This window comes from Chanodichthys erythropterus, chromosome 17, assembly GCF_024489055.1.
Source record: "Chanodichthys erythropterus isolate Z2021 chromosome 17, ASM2448905v1, whole genome shotgun sequence".
NCBI classification, from domain to species: domain Eukaryota; kingdom Metazoa; phylum Chordata; class Actinopteri; order Cypriniformes; family Xenocyprididae; genus Chanodichthys; species Chanodichthys erythropterus.
In genome coordinates this window covers 30,464,483-30,478,146 of record NC_090237.1, presented here as the reverse complement: position 1 = coordinate 30,478,146, position 13,664 = coordinate 30,464,483, and the positions used below count along the sequence as shown (strand labels likewise).

The following is a 13,664-nucleotide window of genomic DNA, read 5'->3' as shown; positions in this document are numbered from 1 at the left end:
TGGGAATTTTGAGCTGCAATGTCACATTTTAGTCCATCCATCCATCCATCCAAATTTTGAGCTGCAATGTCACAGACTAGACTAGATTGTATGTGGCATTTGTGTCTTTATGAGACTAATATATGTATATGTATGTGTAATATCTGTATCTAATTTGTAAATTATGGAATATAAAGCAAATGCTTCTGGTCTTTATCACCGAGACTTTGTTTACACATTCCACATGTTAAACACAGTCAGATCCAGCCGCTGGACTCAACACTGACCTCAGTGAATGATAATCAATGAGACATGACATGATCTGTTATAAAGTGAACCCACATGTTGACCTGTGTAAGTGCAGGCAGGTAGGGGGCCGCAGGAGAGCGGCCACATTCTGCTCTCCCTCATTGACTCTCACCGTGTGGTCCCCTGATGCAGGGGTCAGATTTGGTGTGTGTGTGTGTGTGTGTGTGTGTGTGTGTGTGTGTGTGTGTGTGTGTGTGTGTGTGTGTGTGTGTGTGTGTGTGTGTGTGTGTGTGTGTGTGTGTGTGTGTGTGTGTGTGTGCGTGCGTGCGTGCGTGCGTGCGTGCGTGCGTGTGTGTGTGTGCGTGCGTGTGTGCGTGTGTGCGTGTGATTTTGATGTGCTCAGGTGAATGAGGACCCCCAGCTGCCCATACAATTGCTTGAGAACAAAAAAAGGGCCCCCTTGGCCTGTATTCAGAGCCTGGGAAACTATAAGCCATCAGAATTGATACTACACACATATAATATAATTAATATGTATAATACATAATATACATACATATGTGTGTGTAAGTGTGTGTATATATATATTGTTTTGTATTGTGTCACATACCCGCCCATCCCCCCCAAACCAACCATAAGGGTTTTGACCTTAAAAACTTATATTTATGACTTCTCATATTTCCTTTCCATCAGATACGAGGAGGAAAACTGATGATTACCAACACCCGCAAAACGGATGCAGGGAAGTACGTGTGCGTGGGAACCAACATGATGGGGGAACGAGAGAGTGAGATTGCAGAGTTGACCGTTCTCGGTACGTTTTCGATATATTTCTGCTTTAATTTATGTATTTCAGTAAATCAGATGTCTGATTCTCAGATACTCCGGCATATGATCGGCCTTTCTTAAGAGGCACATGTGTATATATAATCAGGTTCCCATACAAGCCTCTGGTGCATTTGATTGTGAAAAGCATGCAGATGGATTCACTTAAACACACACACGTTGTATGAAGTGTTTGTTTATAGGCAGTGCAGGAGAGAGTCCAGATGTTTAGAGTTTGTGTGCTTAGCTGTAGGAAGACTCCAGCGTGTCATTGACCCCGTTTAGGAGACATGGACCCTAAACCTTATCATCAGTTTGCCATGGAACAAATACCAGCTCAGCCTTCAGACACACCTTCATTCACACATACACACAAAAATATACACTGTGTCGTCCAGCACCTTAACATATCAGTTTACACTATTCCACATCAGAGATGTGACCTTTGACCTTCTCTCCTTAATCCCTGCAACACAGCCATCATTCTCATCACCATCATTATTCAATGTCTGCTTGCATATTTACACATTACAGGGAGAAAGTCACCAGCCACGTCAAGTCAAGTTTATTGTCATTCTCAATTTAGATCAGGTGTAAGAAATGGAGCGAAACCTAATTCCTCCAAAAGATTCAATTTAGAGGTAAAGTGTGCCATCTTTAGTGGCAGTAGAGTCACAAAACAGAATGGCAAAATTAATGACTTTTATAACAGATTTTGAATACTCCTCCCTCTGCCATTGGTGATTTAAGTTCTTCAACTTGAAGCTATTTGTTTTAGTTTGCTGATTTTAATTGATTAATTGTTGTCTATTAGATAGTCCTATTCTTAAAGGGATAGTTCACCCAAAAAATTAAATTATATCATCATATACTCACCCTCAATTTGTTCTAAACCTGTATGAATTTCTTCGTTCTCTTAAACACAAAAGATATTTTATATGATATTAATTTGAATGATCTACCCTTAACCCCACCCCTAAACCTATCCATCACTGGGATTTAGGCAAATCGTATGAATTGTATGAGTGACGTCGTACAAGTTAGCCGCGAAAAATATGTACGAATTGGTCGTGAGGTAGTGTGAGACAGCTGCTGGTCCCATAAAATACTATGGAAGTCAATGGAGGCCAGAAACTGTTTGGTTATTAACAGTCTTCAAAATATCTTCTTTTGTGGGCATTGTTAATTACATTGACACATAATTTTCGTCAATGACATTTTTTCACTAATGAGAAAAAAAAAGAAAAAAAAAGTATTTTAATGACAAAAACTATTGACGAAAACCTATTGACATTTTTGTCCATGAATAAAAACGAGACAGAATGTTAAGGAGGGAAGATCTGGGAAGAGATCCAGTCATAACTGATGTCCAACGTGGAAGATGCGCACATTTAAATTGTTATGTGCTGATCTACCCGGCAAGACATAAGTTGACATACACTTGCTGCATGTCTCATAAAACATTCTGAAATGTAAATGTTTGTGAGAAAGAGAAGAGCAGACATATGGATAAATCTGAAAAAAATCTTGAGGATGTGAAAGAGAGCTCAATTCAGTATGGTTTTTCGTGCGCACACAGAAAGCTGCCTCTCAGATGTCAGCATACGAGTACTGAATCAAGTTCTCTTTCACGTCTTTTCACGCAAATACACACAAAATTATGTAAACATGTCCGTTTTGGTGAGTATTCACGTAAACGCAGTCAGTTTTGTCTTAAGTGAACGTAAACAGTTGGGAGAATATCGGATGTGTATCCGTGGATCTGTCCATTCTGCCTTAAAGTGACAGCAGCCTAATAAACCTGCTGTTGCCCATCGTGAATATTAATCAAACAACAAAAGAAAAAGAGAAAAATCACTCAGTGTTCTTCACTGAATAACTTTAATAAGTATTAATATATATTTAATTTATACAAATAATTATGTCTGCTTGAAAGAATGAAGAATGTTGAATACAAGTTGTTATAAAGAATGCATATATCATTAATTAAAAAGAATATCTTGTTTCTTTATGAGAAGTGCTTTTTTTTTAATTTTTAGATAAATAAAGACATGTTATATGTCACATGTCTGTATTGCATGTTTGCAGGTTAATAGATGTTTCCTCCAGGAGTATCTAAAATTTTAGAGAAATGCTTAATTGATGTATTACAATTTAACTAAACATATTAGATTTTAGTCAACTAAATCTACTAGACTAAAACTAAAATATGACTAAACCTCAAAGGCATTTAGTCAAAAGGCTATGACCAAAACTAAATCAAAATTTGCTCTCAAAATTAATACTGCTTGAGGGAGAGTAAATGATGACAGATTTTTCATTTTTGGTTGACTTATCCCTGTAACAGATTATTAATATCCTAACATCAAAGTTATATAATCTTAATAAATACATCAGATAGGAAGCTTACTTTAGGATTAGCTGCATGAAAGTTTAGGCTAAAACAACAAGTCAGAGTTCAATAGATATAGTTCACTGTAAGTTCATAATCCAATCAGAGAAGGGAATATCTCATTGGGAAAACTGGGAAACATCATAATAAACTGCGTGTTTGTGTACAGAGAGGCCCAGCTTCTTGCGAAAGCCAAGCAGTCAGTCTGTTCTGGTGGACCAGAGTGTTGAGTTCAGGTGTGAAGCTCAAGGAGACCCCGTTCCCACCATCCGCTGGAGGAAAGAGGATGGAGAGCTACCCAAGGGAAGGTACGAGTGATAAAATGTCTAGTTAGCTTATATTAAGCCAATTAAATGCAGATGAGAAATGTGTTTTCTGACCTTTTCAGTCCTCTTCATAAGAAAGAGTACATGAAATCACTCAGGATGGCCTCGTTTAATGCCATCTATATTTGTTTGTGTATCGTCTTCTCAGGCATGATATCTGGGAGGACCACACTCTCAAACTGAAGAGACTGACTTCAGGAGACGCCGGTACTTACACCTGTCAGGCGGAGAACATGATGGGGAAGACGGAGGCCAGCGCCACCCTCACCGTCCACGGTAAGAGCGCACAAACACACGCTGTCACTCACCTCGTGCTGTTTGACAAACTGCTCTGATCCTGCCAGCACTAATCTATAATTTAAAGTAACCAATGCTTTTGATAGGCGGGAATCTGTGTGTGTGTTTCGACCTGTTTATTCACAGCTGTTAGTTTCTAGACAGACGTTTGCAGCTTTGACAGGTTGTCAGATTGTTTTGTCCGAATGGATGCTGGATCGTTGTGAATGCTCCTTCCCATTTTTTTCCTAGCTGTTGGAAAACCATATTTTTCAGTATCCTGTGATGATGTCTGTCATTTTTCTGAACCATCATTCCCACCACACTGTCATTTCCACATCTCAGATGATTTATTGTGTTTGATAACACCCTGAGGTGGAAATTACATTTTTAAATGTTTAAAATCACTGACACCTTCGTTTAGCTTGGGGTAAATTCAAAGCGAGTATTTTTTTCATCCTAACTGCTCAAAACAAAACATTTTTGGTCAACTTGATTGGAAATTAATTTGTTCATTTGATTTATTATGCTACAACTGAGGCGCAGTCGTATTTAAATATTGAATTTTCACTCTTTTGGTTTAGAATAGCGGTCTTTTTTAAATTATAATTAAAATCGAAAGGTCTAGGACAAGGATGAAACAGCAATACTATTTATTTAACAAAGAAAAAACATTATAATTTGTATTTTATTTATAATTAATTAATTTAGTTAAAGGTGCTCTAAGCGATGTCAAACGCTTTTAGGCCAAAACATGTTTTGTCACATACAGCAAACATCTCCTCACTATCCGCTAGCTGCCTGTCCCATGAACACACTGTAAAAAAACGCGGTCTCTGTAGTCGCCACAAGCTCCGAAAACGGCAACAAAAACAAACTGATGCAGTCTGGACCACGAAACATAATAAACATGCTCCAGCCAATAACCAGCAAGAATGATTTGGGGGTGGAGTTTTGGGATTATGTTTGACATTTTAATTTGAAGTCTTGAGCTTGCGATTTAAAGGGGCCGCAGCCTGAATCGGTGCATATTTAATGATGCCCCAAAATAGGCAGTTAAAAAAATGAATTAAAAAAAATCTATGGGGTTTTTTGAGCTGAAACTTCAGGGGACACCTTAGACTTATATTACATCTTATAAAAACCGGTTCTAGGGCACTTTTAAAACACATTGTATGATGGAAAAAATCTGTATTACTGTTACTAATAATAAAGCTGCATCTGATTATGCTATGTTAGCTACTTGACAAAAAAGTGTTGGTAAAGCATGGTACTCGCAAAAAAAATAGATTAGAGCTATATAACAATAGTTTTCTGTCTATAAATATATCAAAACAGTTGTTCCCTTGCCTATTAAAACATGTAATATATTAAAGCGTCTTTGGTGTTTCCATGGTTTCTACAAAATAAAGCCGGAAACCGAGGGTAATGCAGGTATGACGCAATTGACAGGCGACTCCTCACATGTCCTGGAGCCTTGGTTAAAATTGCAATTTTCTCACGAATAGTTGCAAACATTTGGGATATTGTAAGTACTCAAGTGAACAAAATATATAACACTGGCCTAGTGGTTTTTGGATATTTTACTTCAAAATATTACATATTGCACCTTTAATTAAAAAAATGTAAGTTAATAAAAAAACACCATCAATCCTTACAGCATAAAAGTGGTTTATTTGTAGAAGCACCTATACATAAGAACACATCTATTTCACTCATAAAGTAGGTCCATTTTGTTTCGTCCTGTTCATTTTAAGTCCCTTGAGTGTATTTCACACTCTTAAAGGCTCAACTCTTTAGAGAACAATGTCCACGTTGTCTCCTGACACCCCCGAGCAGTTTTCTCCTTCTCCTCGTCGCGCCGCTTATTGCTTTTACTGGTTTTTACTGCTTACAGAAATTGCTGAATTATTATTTTACATGTGTGTTTAGCGGGCCAGTAGCATTTGATCCAGACTTATAAACAAGTCTGCTTCAATAACCAGTCCATCCAGCGAAGGGGCTTATTAATGCACTTTCCTTTGGCACACCATTGCGTTTCACATGCCAAGGAATGAGATTCATCAAAATGGTTTCTTCTATTAGAGAATGTCTTTTGTCTGGTTGGTGTTTTGAAGGAATCACATTAGTGAGCTGCCTACCTAGACAGACATCGTAGGTGCATTCATTAAACCATTTGTCAATTCAGAATTTGTAAATGCCATCTAGGTATGCAGCTCCCATGGATTTGAGACAGTCAAGCGCACACTTACACACAAACACACGTTCTCTGAGATAAGTAATTTCGAATAAGAGTCAGTTCTCTGTTAAAAGGCCATGAAAAGATAATGTTTGGTACAAACGAGGCCTCTCTCAGCTGGCGATTTAGTCATTAGTATTGATGTATTTGAGGAAAGTGCTAGAATGCCATGTGAGTCCCAGGAGTAGCTGCGCTAATGGGCCATGGAAACAAAGTAGAGCGAGAGCCGTAACCATTGCCAAAACAGCAAACGGCCCCATCCAAGTCGAGTTCTCTTTAAGCAGCTGTTCTCAAATCTACCGCTTTCCCTCATTTCTCACTCTTCATTCGTGTTATTCTGTCCATCTCATAGAATTGACTCCAAATGGCCTGAGTTATTGCATTTTAAGTTCAAAATTGGCTTATTTACTGTACTTGCGGTCACTTGACGGTGACATCACATGCATACCCTCTATTGCATGTTCATATATTCATAGAACAAAATATTCTGGGGGCTATGAACTTTAGTTGTCGGTGACTTTAAAAGAGTTAACAAAGATTATTAAATGTTGTAGAAGTATTGTTAACTAATGTTAACAAATGTAACCTTATTATAAAGTGAAGTGAAGAAAATTCTTCTTTTCATATAATCCTTCATCAGAATGTAATTCCCACTCAACATTACTCAACAGGATTTTAGGTTGCTTAAAATGCTAAATCGCTGATCAAACGTTTAAGAATTTGCGCTTAAAGTGTTTCATTTCCACACAGTAGCAGAAATAAACAGATTTGCAAAAATAAAGATCGTCTGCCAATATTCAGACAAGCAGGTAGTCCCGCCCCCGAACTCATGCATTGGCTGAGCCTCTGTTATGTCGGTGTAAAAATGACACACTGCAGCTTTAAAAAGGGTCAGACACCAGGTTACACTGTCCACCTAATAAAACCTTTGGCCAGAGCAGAAGAATAAACCCTCCATTCATACCTCACGCTCACAACTCAAGACTGATAGAATTGTTTCTTTGTGTGGTTTATGCTATATATTTCAGCCTCATGATATATTTACAATGTGTGTGTGTGCTTGCCACACCTTATGTTTCTTATGTATGTTTTTGTGTTACGCTCATAAATACATCGCTGCACTGATTTTGTTCAGTAAGCATTTCCTGTCATTTTTGCTTCATGTCATGTGCGGTTAATTTGCACATCTATCACATCTGTGTTTTATCATGCTTCTATTTTTTTTTTTTCCTCTTTCAGTTGTGTCTGGTAAGTTGCAAATGTCACCCGTCACCATTTTTGCTGCATTGACAGCAACAGGAAGTTGTCAGAACCACCATCCATCCACCTTCCATCCTCCTACCAATCAGCAAGCTTGTCTGGGTTGTCACCGGCAACAGTGACAGCACAGCAGGCCTGGGTAAAACTAATGCTCTCTCTGAGTGTACAAGGTAACGTCAATATCGCCTCATTTTATTCTCACTTAGTTGAAAATTCTATTCCTCCGGACGCATTAGAGCGGAGTAAGATTTGACAGGTTTAAGATTGGTTTACTGGTAGAAGGAAGCGCTGCTGGTGTACGTGGCGCTTGCCGTCATACTAGGGGGTCATACTTTTTGTCACATATCATGAACATATTATTACAAGCTGAAATGGCTCCGTGCTGTTATAGAAGCTGAAGTAGAGTTTGCGTCAAGAATCAGCGTCTCTCCATTCCGAGTCATTAAGATGCATGAAAAAATGGCATCCCACACAACGTCGGTCCCATTAAAGAGTGTCAGTACGGCACAGATGGCCTAAATTTATCCCCCCATCTCCATGTAAATTTTATTGCTTTGTGCCCTTGTCCATGCAAATGAAGCAGACGTGGCGGTCATGCCATTTTTATATTGCGTCTACATGTGTTTTTATGTTCCAGCATACCTGCATATCCTTCCATTAAACACCAGTGTGACTTTCTGTTTTATCTCCTGCCGTTAACGTGACGCTGAAGGCTTGAGCGCATTATATGCAAGAAATTTGGCTGATATCAAAGACCCCCTGAAATCAAAATGAGAAATTTGCTAGTAAAAGTTGACAAAATTAATTTTAGCAGAAATGTGCACATAAAATATGTAGTCTTTGTCTTCAAGGACAAACAATATTAATGAGTCATTTTTCACTCATGGCATGTCCAAATGCGTCTGTAACTTAAAAGATTATTGACCCAACTTCCTGTTTCAAGAGAAAATGTGAAAATATCCACACAAAAAGAAAACTGGGTAACACTTTATTTCAAGCCATTATATATAATTCATTATAAAAATATTTTGAATGCATTTATTATGTGTTGTAATTAGGGATGGGTATCGATTTCCGATTCCGATTCAATGGAATCAATGATTACATTTTCACTGGCCCCACCACAAAAAATTAATAAATGAATAAAATAGTTATTATTTTTGTTGATTTTGAACCATGTATCCTTGTATTGTAATAAATAAGGTTATGACACCCAATATTTTAGATACCAGTGAAATTGAACAATTCTCGACTCCATTTGAGACCACAACTAAAACTACTAATATAGTTTTAAAGATTATTAACAGTCATTAATAAAAAATAACAAATAATTAAACTATAAGCACTAGCACAAATAAATAAATACAACACAACAAAGATACAAATGAAATAATCAGTGCTTTTAAAGGTGCCATCGAATTGAAAATTGAATTTATCTTGGCATAGTTGAATAACAAGAGTTCAGTGAGTCTCAAACTCCATTGTTTCCTCCTTCTTATATAAATCTCATTTGTTTAAAAGACCTCAGATGAACAGGCGAATCTCAACATAACAATGACTGTTATGTAACAGTCGGGGTGTACGCCCCCAATATTTGCATATGCCAGCCCATGTTCCCAACATTATGAAAGGCATTAGACAAGGGCAGCCAGTATTAATGTCTGGATGTGCACAGCTGAATCATCAGACTAGGTAAGCAAGCAAGAACAATAGGGAAAAATGGCAGATGGAGCAATAATAACTGACATGATCCATGATTACATGATATTTTTAGTGATATTTGTAAATTGTCTTTCTAAATGTTTCATTAGCATGTTGCTAATATACTGTTAAATGTGGTTAAAGTTACCATTGTTTCTTACTGTATTCACGGAGACAAGACTTGTTATTTTCATTTTTAAACACTTGCAGTCTGTATAATTCATAAACACAACTTCATTCTTTATAAATCTCTCCAACAGTGTAACATTAGCCGTTAGCCACGGAGCATAGCCTCAAACTCATTCAGAATCAAATGTAAACATCCAAATAAATACTATACTTGCGCGATTAGACATGCTGCATGACGAACAGTTTGTAAAGATCCATTTTGAGGGTTATATTAGCTGTGTGAACTTTGTTTATGCAGTGATAGATTCGAGAGCTCGGGAGGGGGCGGAGAGCGCGAGCATTTAAAGGGGCTGCAGCCTGAATCGCCGCATTTCTAATTATGCCTCAAAATAGGCAGTTAAAAAATTAATTAAAAAAAAATCTATGGGGTATTTTGAGCTGAAACTTCACAGACACATTCAGGGGACACCTTAGACTTATATTGCATCTTGTAAAAAACGTTCGATGGCACCTTTAAGGTTTTTCAGATAGGTCTAACAGTAGTTTTGAAGTAGTATTGAATAAAGTAATTAATTGTAAAATAACACTTTCACTGTACAAATTAAATAAAGGTTAATCCTTACTAAAGTTAGAAAAACGTTATTCAGTGAAGAGCAGGGAGTGATTTTCTCCTTGCTTTTTGTAGTTTGATTAACATTAAAACACAGACAGCTGCAGGAATATTCGGTTGCCAGTTGGTGGTGGTAAATACACTATTTAAGCTGGTTTGCCAACTGTCATAAAACATCTAAAAAAGAAGAAGAAGAAGAATATTTGCATCAAAGAGTTTAGACAATAAGATAGTAGTAGCGTTTCCTATTCCAGAATTTCATTTATCAATAAGGAAAAGGATCAGTGATGAGTTATCTGTTTATACAGGGGAAATTATTGCAATATTATTATTAACACAGTGGATAGAGGAGACAAGACCTTTAAAAGTTCAGATTCTAATTCATCATTGGTCAGCTTAAAATATAGTCACTCAGAAAGTAGACCAGATATTTTAATTGAAATAATATTATACCGAATTCAAATGATGGGCTTTACAGTGGTATTTTTATGGGTAGGCTACCTGCACATATTGGTATCCAAGGAAATGAAATAGCAGACAAGGCAGCAAAAGAAGCCATAAAAAAACATTGACATTAATTTAATTGTTAATCTAAGTAAGAATGAAATCAAGAGTATTATTAAGAAAGGTTGAAGGAAAGGTGGCAGAAACAATGGGATAAGGAGAAGGTCAATGGTTTTACAGAATTCAAAGGAAAGTGAGAGAGATTAGATGTGCAGGGAAAACAGGAAAGAGGAGATAATATCAAGGATGAGATTTGGACATACAAGATTAAACGGTACACTTTATAAAATGGGTAAACATGATACAGGAAGGTTTGAATTTTGTGAGCAAAAAGAAACAGTGAAACATGTCGGAAATACGAGACAAAGAAGGATTCTAATGCAAAATTTAGCAAAAATAAAAATGCAATTTATACTAAGAGATATTTTACAAATGTTATAGTTTTATTTTTCAGTATCTTAAAATAACTAATTTGTGGGAGAGATTATAAAAAAGGGAGGGAGTAAGATTTGAATCCACACTCCATACCAGTGGTGGCGGTAATACACAATTTGTTGTTTGTCAACCGCCAAAAAAACTCAAAAGAGGAAGAAGAAGAAAAAGAATATTCGGTTGCTGTCACTTTACATGCGCTCGTTCTCTGCTGCTTACCATAACCGTAACCGACTATGTTTATCTGGATACACGCAAAGGCGGACATTTTGAGATAAATTTGTGTGAATTTGTCCGTTTAGGCGCAAGGAGAGGTGAAAGAGAGTTAATTGTTTATTTGCACGCGGTCTGAAACGCGCAGCTGTGAGCGCTTCGGGTGAGTTACAAACTTCTCACTCAGCGCGCGCGAGTTTCTCTATGACTTTAAAAAAAAAAAGTAAGTAAACGCGTGCAAATGATAAACTTTAGTGACCGTGCAGCGCTGGCCCGAACGGGACACTGACAGTTCCTTTAACTGTATCCGCCATGCCTGAATGAATGTCACTGTCCCCGCTGTAACATCACGCAAGGTAAATACGAGAATGATGAACGTCAATCAGATATTGTGTTCAATGTTTGCGGAAATAAATAGGGAAAAAATCGATTCGTAGCTTTTGAGAATCGATATCGAATCGAGCACATTAAAAATGTTGTAATGCACCTCATCATCATAGACTGTAAAAAAATGATCATGCGTTTTGTTCTTAAGATTAATTGTAACCACAGTTATAATACATTATAAAACGTATCTATTCATTCCTACACCTTTAGAAAGTATAATGCATTAAAACACATGGCAAACAACCAATTTCAGATGTAACAAAGAATCTGCAAATATTATAATGCATTTTAAAATTTGGTTATAATTATTTCTGAAAAGATTATGCTTTCTAACCTACATTATGTATAATGTGTTAATCATAAAGGCTTTAAGTAAAGTGTTACTGAATACTGCGTAAAAAGCAATTTTATAGCATTGCTTAAAGAAATTAATTGGCCATAAAAAAATAGCATTTACAGTTACACTCAATATGTGTAATATAAATATATATTACATATATATATTTGTTCGCTGATGTCTATTACATTTATAAACATTTATAATGTTACAAAAGATTGTTATTTCAAATAAATGCTGTTCTTTTGTACTTTTCATTCATCAAAGAATCCTGGAAAATCACGATTCCCACAAAAATATATAGCAGAACAACTGTGTGTATATATATATATATATATATATATATATATATATATATATATATATATATATATATATTATATATATTATATATTATAATATATATACTATTACTTTATAAAATAAAGGCTGTACATTGGCTTTTAAAGAGTCTTAATGTGTTGCTCCATATACTTCCATATTAAGTGCAATAATGTAAATGTGTTACAATTCAAGAGTCGAAATATTGTCTTTGGTAATTGATTTGTTTAACTCCTTTTTCTGCAGTTCCTCCGGTGTTTGTGGTGCGACCCAGGAATCAAGTAGTCGGGATGGGCCGCACTGTGACCTTTCAGTGCGAAGCCACAGGAAGTCCTCAGCCTGCCATATTTTGGCAGAAAGAAGGCAGTCAGGTGAGTATATCAGTGTATGTTTGTGTTTTCGGTCGTGATGCAAAGATGCATTTTCTGAGCACACTTTTACAGTGACGTATAAAATGCTTGGCACTCTCCCCCGTTAAAGCCAGTCAGATTTATGAGGCTGGTAGATTTATAAGGCCATCTGCACATTTACACTCATCTAATGGGCTCTGTAACACTCCACACCTCTACCACTCCTCAAGTCATCTTGGTTTGATCAGTATCACTCGTCACACACTCAGGAATTCAGGCACACAGTGCCAATAATAAATGTAAACGTGCGAGTCCTGACGAGATGTTTATTTCTCACATTGTGAATATTCTTGGAGAAATTAGAACTTATTTTGTTCTATTTTTGCTGTCAAATTCTACCTCTCTTCATACATCTTTTCCTTTTTCCCTTCTCCAGAACCTCCTGTTCTCCTCTCAACCTCCTCCTCCCTCCAGTCGATTCTCTGTCTCTCAGACGGGCGATCTGACCATCACAGCGGTGGAGCGTTCGGACGGAGGCTACTACAGCTGTCAGGCTCTGAATATCGCTGGCAGTGTGATCACCAAAGCCCTGCTGGAGGTTACAGACGGTGAGATGGACACTCGACAGAGATCGGGCCTTAGTAAATGCAAAGACACTTGTGTGCATACATTTCCTGCTTTTTGTCACTTAGTTTTGTGAAAGTTATTCTCAAAAGGTTTTGTTTTTCACTGTATTATTTTATTTTATTTTGATTGCAATATATTAATTGCTCAGTTTTGCACTGTGAATGCATTACTCATCATATGACTTACAGATTTATTTGTAAAACCTAATTGAGCTTTTTCCATAAGGATAAACACATATTTGTCCTTCACTACTCAGATTTCTGGCCGTTAGTTTTGTGTAGCCATGACAAATACTTTAACAGATTGATTATTTCAGCACAATATCAAAGAAGAGGTGTAATTCGCCAGGAACATTTTGTTTTCATAGCTAATTTTACTCATTTTAAATTTTACACTTTAATATTGTAGCTTTTTTTTTTTTTTTTTTTTTGTAAATATCATTGGCTACATGATGAAGGATGTCTTTTTTGAATTCAGTAATGCCTTTGAACTATTCACTGACAAAAA

The 13,664-nt window shown here is 36.7% G+C and overlaps 1 protein-coding gene across 3 annotated transcripts in view; it reads left to right on the top strand.

The window, feature by feature from the left end:
- The window catches only part of robo1 (roundabout, axon guidance receptor, homolog 1 (Drosophila)), a 251,938-nt gene that overhangs the window by 197,016 nt on the left and 41,258 nt on the right, over positions 1-13,664 (top strand). For 2 of the 3 annotated variants that reach the window (XM_067366367.1, XM_067366368.1), the window contains exons 1-2: positions 12,432-12,551; positions 12,967-13,138. In XM_067366367.1, coding sequence (XP_067222468.1) covers positions 12,471-12,551; positions 12,967-13,138 — 253 coding nt within the window. In that variant the 5' untranslated portion in view covers positions 12,432-12,470. Of the gene's footprint in view, positions 1-921; positions 1,043-3,614; positions 3,754-3,919; positions 4,048-7,525; positions 7,535-12,426; positions 12,552-12,966; positions 13,139-13,664 lie in introns of those variants that run through there. The other variant, XM_067366369.1, reaches the window with a different exon arrangement.